The sequence below is a fragment of the Rhamphochromis sp. 'chilingali' genome (assembly GCF_963969265.1).
Source record: "Rhamphochromis sp. 'chilingali' genome assembly, chromosome: 5".
NCBI lineage: Eukaryota > Metazoa > Chordata > Actinopteri > Cichliformes > Cichlidae > Rhamphochromis > Rhamphochromis sp. 'chilingali'.
In genome coordinates this window covers 13,739,826-13,751,289 of record NC_137932.1, presented here as the reverse complement: position 1 = coordinate 13,751,289, position 11,464 = coordinate 13,739,826, and the positions used below count along the sequence as shown (strand labels likewise).

General features: G+C 36.3%; 1 protein-coding gene across 1 annotated transcript; it reads left to right on the top strand.

Annotated features, from left to right (window-relative positions):
* Positions 1-2,110: 2,110 nt before the first annotated feature.
* On the top strand, positions 2,111-9,248 carry LOC308397081 (uncharacterized protein; the record flags this gene model as incomplete). Its single annotated transcript, XM_080882797.1, has 15 exons — positions 2,111-2,208; positions 2,532-2,563; positions 2,688-2,744; positions 3,027-3,083; positions 3,331-3,390; positions 4,563-4,607; positions 4,762-4,806; positions 4,970-5,014; positions 5,165-5,215; positions 5,345-5,401; positions 6,177-6,206; positions 7,002-7,173; positions 7,529-7,641; positions 7,796-7,964; positions 8,757-9,248. 15 exons carry the CDS (start codon positions 2,111-2,113, stop codon positions 8,902-8,904), a joined length of 1,179 nt encoding a protein of 392 aa, XP_080738923.1. The 3' UTR covers positions 8,905-9,248.
* Positions 9,249-11,464: the final 2,216 nt, after the last annotated feature.

Sequence of the window (11,464 nt, the reverse complement as noted above, 5' to 3'; positions counted from 1 at the left end):
ATCAATGGCACTTAGGTTATGTGAATTTGAGCCTACGTTACTTTGTTTTTTTACAATATACGATGCTTAAACCCCCTTGAATTTGTCTACATGAAACAGCAGCAAAATTTGTTTTAACATGACTATGAGAAGAATGGTGAAGCTGTCGACCTCTAACCAATATATTCTAATTTCCTTCTATTGGGATTTATGGAATGAGGAAATAAGTGAAATAACTATTGGCAAATATTCTCAAATTACATTTGAGAATTAGTTTCCTTGGGTGTGTTCTGGATGACGTAATTGCAGTAAGTGGTTTTCTTTACCCCCTACAGGTAACTAGATATGTTCCTGATTGTGGGCCGTATATAAGAGGAGAAGCTGTCAGAAAGGTTGCTCATTTAGCCAAACAGTACTTCATACAAACAAACTGACGACTGAGAACCCCTGTCCTGGGTCTCTTCTGGTTTGGCAGGGTAAAGGATTTTCTCTTTTAAATTTGTTTGGTTTTGAGCGTGATGCTTCTTGGTACTTATATTTAAAACAATACTTAAGAAACCTTGCAAAAAATACATTTAATATACGTAGTACTATAATTTAGTAGCATTTTGATGTGGCATTATGTTTTTAATACAGCTAACTTCAATCGATATACAGTGGTGTGAAAAATTGTTTGTCCCCTGTCCATTCATTTTTGCATAATTTTTGTAATCCAGCCACATTGGAGGGTTTACAAGCATGAAACACCTTTTTATGGTCATGCCACAGCATATCCATGGGATTCAGGTCAGGACCTTGACTAGGTCACTGAGTAAGTCTTCATTTGGTTTTTCTTAAGTCATTCAGAGGTGGACTTGCTGGTGCGTTTTGGAACATTGCCCTGCTGGAAAAACCAAGTGCGCTTCAGCTTGAGGTCAAAAACTGGACTGGACATTCTCCTTCGGGATGTTTTGGTAGACAGCAGAATTCTTGATTCCATTTACCACACCAAGTCTTCCAGGTCCCGAGGAAGCAAAACAGCCCCAGGCCAACACACTACCATGACCATATTTTACTGTTGGTATGATGTTCCTTGTCTGCAACGCTGTTAGTTTTTATGCCAGATGTAACAGGACTCAAACCTTCCAAAAAGTTCAACTTCTATCTCGTCTGCATAAAAGAATGTTTTACCAGATGTCTTGGGGAGATGTTTTTGGCAATTGTGAGATGAGCCTTTGAGTTATTTTTGGTCAGCAGAGGTTTTCTCCTAGAAATCTCCCATTTTTGCTCATTCCTTTTCTTATTGTTGGATCATGAAGTCTGATCTTAACTGAGACATGTGAATCCTGAGGTTCTTTAATGTTTTCTGGGTTATTTTATGAACTCTTGGATGAGTTGTTGATGTGCTCTTGGAGTAACTTTGGTAAGCCAGTCAAGCCTGGAAAGCTTCACCACTGTTCCAGATTTACTCCATTGGTGTATAATGGCTCTCACTTTGGTTCACTGGAGTCCCAAACATGTAAGTGTGAAAAATATGCAAAAGACTGGAAAATCAGGAAGGGGGCAAACACTTTTTCACATCACTGTATTAAAAACTAAAATATTGATCTCATTGTCATTTTGTTTTAAGGTTCCTCTACAATCATGATGCGACTGGTAATGTATAACTTTAAATACATTTTAAGTTCAATTAAAATTGAATTTCCTTCTGTTCTGTAATACACATGTTTTCACATTACAAGCTCAATTCCGAAAATGTTGGGATTCTGCATAAAATCTAAATAAAAACAGAATGATATGATTTGCAAATTTTGCAAACTAACATTTTATTCACAATATAAAATACGTGAAATAAGTTTAAACTTATTAGTGGCTGATTTAAAATAGTATCAAATAGTAAAAGTTCTGGCCTGCAGGGAAACAAGTTCAGCATCTATACACTTCAACTTTAATATTGTCTTGGTGAAATATGTAAGGCCTTGACCAAAAGAAACATAATATGGATGGGAGCACATGCTGCTCTAAAACCTGTTCACAGCTTTCAGCACTGATGGTGCTTTTCCAGATGTGGGAGATTTAAAATTATCTGACTGTAGAAGTACACGCCAGAAACGATGGTTCTGCACACTGTTATTGTTTTTTATTGAGAGTTATGCACACAAAGAAGGCAGTCCGTTTCAGTCTAGCTCTCTCCTCCTCCCCGCTCGACTCTGCCTTCACTATAGAGACACCGTCATCAGACAATCGCCTGTGGCTCACCTGCCTCCCGGTGCCGCCCCCTTGAGCTCACTGCACCACTCCTCCCTTGCAGCTGAGCCAGGGACCACGCCACCACCACACTGATATATTTCATGAAATAGCAAAATGACTCAGTTTAAATGTTTTTAATGTTCTACTGAGAATAAAGTGTCAGTTTATGAAATTTGCAAATCATTGTATTCCGGTTCCAGTTACATTTTACAGAATTTCCCAACATTATCAGAATTGATTTTATACATTCAAGACAATATGTATAAGCAGAATGCAGTTTTATGTGATTCCAACATAATTATTTTTTCTATTTTTTCTTGCAGTTGGTTGTTGCCATTACTGGCATTACTTTTTGGTGGGTTGTTCTCAATAACTATTAAATTTGAACAATTCTGCAATTTATAAGCAGTGCATTTAATCAAAAAATATGCAATTAAAGCATTATTAGCAAAACAAAATGTTATGATTGTGTTTACCAGAAAACACATACAAGGTGGACAGTGCGCCCAGCTCTGAAAAACAAAAAGATAAAAATGGTAAGACCCTTCCCAGTAGGATGCTACATTTCATGACCAATGTCCTGTATCTTAGCTAATGTAGAAAAACATTGTAACATGTTAATTGTATATTCAGATTTGACAATCTTAAAATAGTAACATCCTTCATCACAAGTTGATTAATGTTACATACAATGTATGTTATTTCAGTCTCAGATGAAGAACTTTGTATCTACTTCTAAAGTTAATAGTTTCTGACAAGACTATAATATCTCAAACGTGTTGGCAATTGCAAAAATACAACATTATTCTTCTTACTAGGAAGTGAAAATCAGGCTTCCAGTGGCTCCAGTTCTAAGAACCCAAAGGATAAAAATGGTGAGATCCTTCATTACAACTTGAATAATGTTGTAATTAGTTTTATGTGTGTACATAAAAGGTTTATATTTTCTTCTGAAGAGCTTTGTATCTTCTTGTAAAGTTGTTTTTTGGCAATTATGTCAACTGGCAGAACTGTATACAGTCACAAAAAACAATAGAAATAGTTCGATCTTTCATAACAATTTCATTAATGTCAATACATTGTGTATTATTTCAGTCAAAATCACAACATTATTCTTCTTAGTAGGAAGCGACCAGCAGGCTCCCAGTGGCTCCAGTCCTAAGGACCCAAAGGATAAAAAAGGTATTGCAATATGATTAATGTCACATAAAATGCGTATTATTTCAATCACTGCAGAAGAGCTTTGTAGCATTTTGTAAAGTTATTCAGTTTTGACAGCTGTGCCATCATAACTGTGCACAATCACAACAGACATCATTTTTTGATTATATTTACTAGAAAACTCCACGGACTCCAGTCCTAAAGACCAAAAGGATAAAAATGGTGCGATCCTTCATTACAACCTAATGAATGTCACATAAAATATGGATATTTTCAGTCGGTGCTGAAAAGCTTTGTATCTTCGTGTAAAGTTGCTCATTTTTGAAAATTACCTAAATTGGCAGAACTGTAAAAATAGAAATATTGAGATCCTTCATAAAAATTTCATTAATGTCAATACAGTGTGTATTATTTCAGTCACTGGTAGAACTGTACAACATCACAACATTATTCTTCTTACTAGGAAGCCACCAGCAGGCTCCCAGTGGATCTAGTCCTAAGGCTCCATAGGATTAAAAATGGTAGATCCTTCATTGTAATATGATTAGTGTCACATAAAATCATATTATTTCAATCACTGCAGAAGAGCTTCGTAGCATTTTGTAAAGTTATTCAGTTTTGACAGCTGTGCCATCATAACTGTGCACAATCACAACAGACATCATTTTTTGATTATATTTACTAGAAAACTCCACGGACTCCAGTCCTAAAGACCAAAAGGATAAAAATGGTGCGATCCTTCATTACAACCTAATGAATGTCACATAAAATATGGATATTTTCAGTCGGTGCTGAAAAGCTTTGTATCTTCGTGTAAAGTTGCTCATTTTTGAAAATTACCTAAATTGGCAGAACTGTAAAAATAGAAATATTGAGATCCTTCATAAAAATTTCATTAATGTCAATACAGTGTGTATTATTTCAGTCACTGGTAGAACTGTACAACATCACAACATTATTCTTCTTACTAGGAAGCCACCAGCAGGCTCCCAGTGGATCTAGTCCTAAGGCTCCATAGGATTAAAAATGGTAGATCCTTCATTGTAATATGATTAGTGTCACATAAAATCATATTATTTCAATCACTGCAGAAGAGCTTCGTAGCATTTTGTAAAGTTATTCAGTTTTGACAGCTGTGCCATCATAACTGTGCACAATCACAACAGACATCATTTTTTGATTATATTTACTAGAAAACTCCCCTCAAACCAGTCCTAAGGATCAAAAGGATAAAAAAGGTAGATCCTTAATGAGAATTTGATTAATGCCAGTACAGTGTGTATCATTTCAATCACTGCAGAAGAGTTTAGTAAAAGTTACTCATTTTTGACAATTTTGCACAATCACTGTGCACAATCACAACAGACATCATTTTCTTACTATATTTACTAGAAAACTCCACTGACTCCAGTCCTAAGGACCAAAAGGATAAAAAAGGTCAGATCCTTCATTACAACTTGATTTATGTCACAAACGTGTATGCACATAAAATGTGCTGAAGGACTTTTCAGCTTCTTGTAAATGTATTAAATTTTGACAATTTTGTAAACTCCCAGAACTGTACACAATCACAAAAGATCTTTTTATTCATTTTAACTAGAAAAGTCAAGTGGCTCCAGTTCTAAGAAACAAAAAGATAAAAATGGTGAGATCCTTCATTGTAACTTGATTAACACCATGTAAAATGTGTACATCTTCAGTCTCTGTTGAAGAGCTTTGCATCTTCTTGTAAAATTATTCAAATTTGACAAGAATTGTACACTGTAACAAAGTACAACATTATTCCACTTAATAGGAAGCAAATTGCAGGACTCCAGTGAATCTAGTTCAAAGGAAGAAAAGGACGGTAAGAGCCTTCAACACTGTGTATCAGTATCACATACAGTGTGGTGTATTTTAATCACGGTGGAAGAACTTTGTAACGTCTTGGAACTCCATAAACTGTAAGGACTGTTATTCTTCTTCTGTTTACTAGAAAGGAAACAGCAGGACTCCAGTGAATCTAGTTCAAAGGAAGAAAAGGATGAAAATGGTAAGACCCTTCACTATGTGTCACACCCAACGTGTAGTCAGTGGCATACTTTGAAATGAGAGAAATATTTGCTTATATTGTGATGTCAAACAATGCCCCCAAAATGATGATGTATTATTCTATACATTTACATCTATATTCTACATTTTTTAATTGGTTGCTAAAGCTTGGTTGCTAAATGCACATTAAACTGTTTACTGGAATATGAGTTAAATGTGTTGATGTGACAGTGGAAATTCAGATTTTTTCTTATCTTATCTTATCTTATCTTATCTTATCTTATCTTATCTTGTCTTATCTTGTCTTATCTTATCTTTTAAGGTGTATTTAATTTAATTAAATACATTTAATTAAATAACTTTGGCAGGTACACAAAGCCATTAGCACTGTACACCATCACAAATAAAATAACATTATAGCATTTATATTTACCAGAAAGCAACCTACTGACTGTCTGTCTGATTTTAAGGAACAAAAGAGGACCCTTCACTTTAATATAACCCAAAGTGAAGTGAAGTTTCTAAGTTCCTAAGGTGGAAAATTTAATGTTTCATTTGTCACACAGGAGTAGCTATTTTATCCTTTTTATCAGTTTCCTGATAAAATAGGACTTTCCTCTTTTTTTTGGTAATCACACAGTATTAACTCTCATTTTCTCACCAACTAAAGTATCGAATTCATTGTATTTGAAAAACAATCAATGCATTTTAATTGATCAGTTTGTGCAATTTTTAAAGTCTCACTTTCTGCTGTTTTTTCATTTTCTGCATTTCAGTAAAGCCCTGCTACTATCCCACCAACATTCGTAAGGAGATCACATTTTATTTTCTCATTTGCAGTTACAGTGTGAAAAAGTGTTTGCCCCCCTGATTTCCTGGTGTTTTGCATGTTTTTCACACTTACATATTTCAGATCATCAAACAATTGTTAATATTAGACAAAGATAACCAAAGTTAATATGAAATTCAGTTTTTAAATGAGGATTTCAGTGATTAAAGGAGAAAATAAGGCTTTGGGACTCCAGTGAACCAAAGTAGCAGCCAGGAACAACGGTAAAGCTTCCCAAGAGTGACCAAAATTACTCTAAGAGCACATTGATGACAGCTTAAGAAAAACAAAATGAAGACTTTGGAGCGGCCTAATCAAAGTCCGGACCTGAATCCGAAGGAGATGCTGTGGTATGACCTTAAAAAGCTGTTTCATGCTTGAAAACCCTACAATGTGGCAAAATTGCAACAATTATGCAAAGATGATTGGTCCAAAATCCCTCTACTATTGATTCCAGTTTTTGCTGCTAAGGGTTGGCCCAACCAGTTATTAGGTTTAGGGGGCAATCACGTTTTCACACAGAGCCATGTAGGTTTGGATTTATTTCCCTTAAATCATAAACACCTTCATTTAGAAACGGCATTTTGTGTTTACTTATGTTATCTTTGTCTAATATTTAAGTTTCTTTGATGATCTGAAACCTAATACTTTTTCACACCACTGTACATCACAGCCATCTTTTTTAACATTCACAATTTGTCTTAGTCAAATGAAAACATTTACAGAAAAGCTTTCAAAGTTGCTAAATTATCTGAATTTGACCCTTTTCCAGGATGCTGGACAGAATGGTTCGATAGAGACGACCCTTCTGCATCTGGAGACTGGGAAACTCTTTGCAGGCTCCGCAAAGAGAACCCTGGAAAGATCTGCCCTAGACCAGCAGCTATCGAAGCCAAGACTCTATCTGGGCTCACTGTGGCTGCAGCAGGGGACGTGATTTACAAGTAAGAACAGTACAAGAAAAAATATGTGAAAAAGTGTGTGTGAGTGATATATTCTATGGAATTGGCAGCATTTGCATCTTCACTGTTTAAGTTGGACACAGTTTGAGGATTCACCAAAGTGTGACATGAACCATATGCCACAGCAATCCATCCAGTGTTTTGGAGATACTGCAGCCTGTACCACAGTGGTGACAAATCAACAGACAGACAGATGGGCTGACAGAGTTTGATTGCCATGCCTTTAACCATGCATTAACATGTCTAAAAAATGCAAATACACTTAAGTGGTTACAGCTATTAGGCTGCTCTTAGTCAGTGTCATGCTGGTCTCCTTCTTTTCTTTTTTCTTTTTTAGAAATGACATAACTTCAGGATTTATCTGCAGAAACAAAGACCAGATCAACAATAAGAAGTGCAACGATTATCGTGTTCGCTTCAGCTGCTATCCCCCGTTTTGTGAAAGAGGAGGTATCACTACATTCTGCATGTGGAATATTAAGCTCCTAATGCAAACTGATTTCTTGCTTTTTTTATTGCATAAAGAATAGACAGTCATTTAAAATGTTGCTTTGGTTCTGTAGTTTTCTAACAGGCATGCTTTGTCTGTATTTACTCACTGCAGTGTGTTGGACCAGCTGGTTTAATCGCGATGATCCTGGTACAACAGGAGACTGGGAGGTTTTAAGTGAACTGAAGAAACAAAAAAAAATTTGTGACAACCCTCTGTATGTGGACGCTGTTACCACTGACACAATGACCCCAGCCATCTACACAGGGGAGACCTTTTACATGTAAGCTGCCTCCTAAGAAAACAATAAAAGCTTCACGTGTAGTACAAACAACCCAATGATCAAACACAGTGTTCAGCAACAACGCCTCTTGCCTCAAGTTTCCAAATTTTAGATATGTTCTGCCTGAAGATATTTCTTAAACAACGAATGGGAATTCAGTTATATTTGTAAGGGTGATCATTTTTCCTGAGGGATTTCAAAATAATGTCAAAATTCATTCTTGTATTACTGGGTTTGACTAGAACAATATGTGTGTTATGAGAAAGAAAAAGTAACACATGACAGGAAATGATTTACATGTGATTATTTTATCTTATTTAAATTGGATGTTTGAGACATTTCACATTTACACTTATAAAAAAACAAATTACACAAGACATTTTGAAGAGTAAAATTCATTTTTATTGGACCTGCCAACAGCACTATTGCGAAACCAGGTCATCTGTTTTTATCATTAAAAAAAAGACAACTGCAACAACAAAAGTAAGTATGGTTTAACCAAAATGCCTCATTAAACAGTGGAAATGAACTGACATTTACATATTACTTTACCAGTCTTGTTGACTGTGGAGTATAGTGCTGGAGAATAGAAGGTAGATTTAACCATACATGTTTACTCTGCTTTACTCTGTGCACTTTAATTATTTTATGGTGGGCAAATTAGACCTACTAACTAGATATGTATGTCTTTGTACAATAAACACAAGTTCCTGTTTTAGATTATTATCGTCATAATAATAAAATAAGAACATTAAGCATATTTGTAGCTTACTTTGTGCTCATTTTTTTCAGGTACAATCCAACTGACGGATTTGTTTGCCGCAATAAGGACCAGACTACTGGCAAGTGCAGTGACTACAAAGTAACAACTGAGCCCCGATTGAGTCCACCACGCTTAGAATTGTGGGGAGAAAAGAAGTTCCTCTTCATATCACTTTAATTTTCCTCTGCTATTTCTTTTGTTTAATAATTCATTTTTTACTGGGCGTAATATCGGGAGGAATTTGTAATGGGCCCCCTTCGCAGACATCTTCACTTAGCGGCGTTGCAAAAGCACAGGTGTTGCTAAATTAAAGATGATCTTGTTTCACTGAAACGACCATGGTGATGTGAACGACACAAAAGCAGCTAAAAATGAAGATTTAGTGTTAAATATGTACGCAAATGTTTTCAGTGGTACAGGAGGAAGTTTTTCTGCTTTAACTTTCTTTTCTTTTCAGTGATTATGAAAGCATGACATTGTTTGACTAATGAACCAAAATACTAAAACGAATAAAACCACTAACGAACAGCAAGTCGGTTTCTTCTCTTGAGCTTACATGAAGCTATGACTTGATGTGAGTTATGCAGATGTACAGTATATGTTTTCAGCAGATGGTGGGGACTAATGTGATACGCATGCTGTGTTGTTTGACAGGAAAGTGAAAATGTGGAAAAGCGCAACTCAGTAAATCTGAATTTTATATCAAAATAATTGGCAACACTAACAAGCAAACACACAGGTAGAACTAATGTCTATTTATAGAAAAAAAGACAGTTTGTTTTTTTAGTGCAGGATTAGTGTATTTACAGCTTCCCTTTCTCGCTGACCTACATAAGGCCTTCGCCACATTTCCTTTAAAATCAAGTATTCTTGATGCAAGCCTGTACGTGCACATAACCCCCTGCAAACCCAGAATGTACACATATAGGCACACAGATACATATATACATGCAGACACATACACACAGGCACTAAGGAGAGCAGGGAGATACAAGGTGATTCCATAACACCGCCAACAATTCCTCGGGAGATGAGCACTTGTGATAGGTGCTGAAAAGAAACTGCAGGGCACTGTACGGAATATAAAATAAGGAACTTTTCCACAGTCTGCTCTTGGAAACGAATCTGTTCTTTGGAGGGTTTTGCTAATGCTTGCATGTTTGCATTGCATCAACAGTTCTGTACTTGGTGCCATTTGGCTTTGAGCATGAACGCCTGTCTTCCAGAAGGCTGAAGACTGTGTTGAAATAGGCAACATATCAAAAGACGAAAAAGAAAAAAAAACAACCGAGAAGGACGGATGCAATCTGTTAAATTTTTCCTCTTAACTTCTCATGATAAAACTAAAGAGGAAAAATTCTGACACTGGTGGCAAAATAAAATGAAATTTGCATTATTGAAGTGCAACATAAGTGTCGAAGCTTTGCAGCAATATGGCGTTCCATTCTCTTCCATTAATCTACCAATATTCCATGGCTGTGAAGGCCTATTTATAGACCAGGGGATGATTAAGTGGTGAAGCTCTGTGCCACAAAGGGAACCAAGCTCATTTTCTTTTTCCTTCCTCTCTCTTCTTTGTGTATTCTCTTCCTACTTCTCCCTTTCTCTTTCTATCCCTCTGTGCCCGAGTCTTCTTTCCTATCGTCTCACTCTTTCTCTCTGCGCTCCTCTTTTCCATGAGCTTATATATTATATACCCAACTTTCATTCATATACTTTAGTTTAGCTGTCATTAAAATTATGTTAGACTCAAGGGGTAAGGATAAGTCCTTTAATTTCTTTTTTTTTTTCATTAGGCATTTGACAAAAGGATTTACAGCAGTGTTAATTGTTATGAGGCTTCACAGCAAAGACTGACAGGCTTAACAAGAGAGGATGGAGCTCAGTTCTATATGTTTCCATTGCTAAGGCAAGCTGGCTCAAGAATGAAAAGTGTTTTTAGTTAAAAGTAGAGGAAGAACATTTGTGCAGAGAGCTGCTTGCAAGGTGTCCTTGAGTGGAAGTGGAGCAATGCACAGGGTAAAGGGTTAAGCTCATTTTCATGTGTGCAGACATGATTAATGGAGGAGAGGAGAGGAGAAGAGAGGAGAGGAGAGGAGAGGAGAGGAGAGGAGAGGAGAGGAAAGGAAAGGAAAGGAAAGGAAAGGAAAGGAAAGGAAAGGACCTCACCCAGTTTAGGACCAGCCTCGTTTCATCGTTTCCAGAAGAGCAAGGACATAAATGAGCTCAAACCCTCCTCCGTGCTTCCACACACTCCAGCTACTGGTCCATATCCAGATTTTTCCCTGCATTTACAAAGGCTTGGATAACAGCATTTTTGTGAAGAGTGGGCTTAGTGCAGAGCTGTAAATACTGATGACCTCAATAACACCCATTTGCCTATTAAAACCACTCAAAATATTTGTAGAAGGAGGTGAAAATGGACTATTTGAATATGCTGAAATGATACTTATTATGCCAGAAGTAGATTTATTTTTAATGCAATAAAAAATGGATTCTGTGTTAGAAATTAACCATAAAAAGTGCAGTCGTTTATATCATACATACTGAATATCAAAGCTTATGTGACAGAAATAAGTCACCATATTTGTCCTCATCAGAAATGTCTTTTTTCTCACTAACTGCAAGAGTTTGGGACTGAAAATAGCAACATTTAATGCATCTGAAAGCATCTCAGCATCCTTAAATCTAGAACAGCTCTTTGCAATCACCTAACAGCCGGAGCTTGTATTTAAAG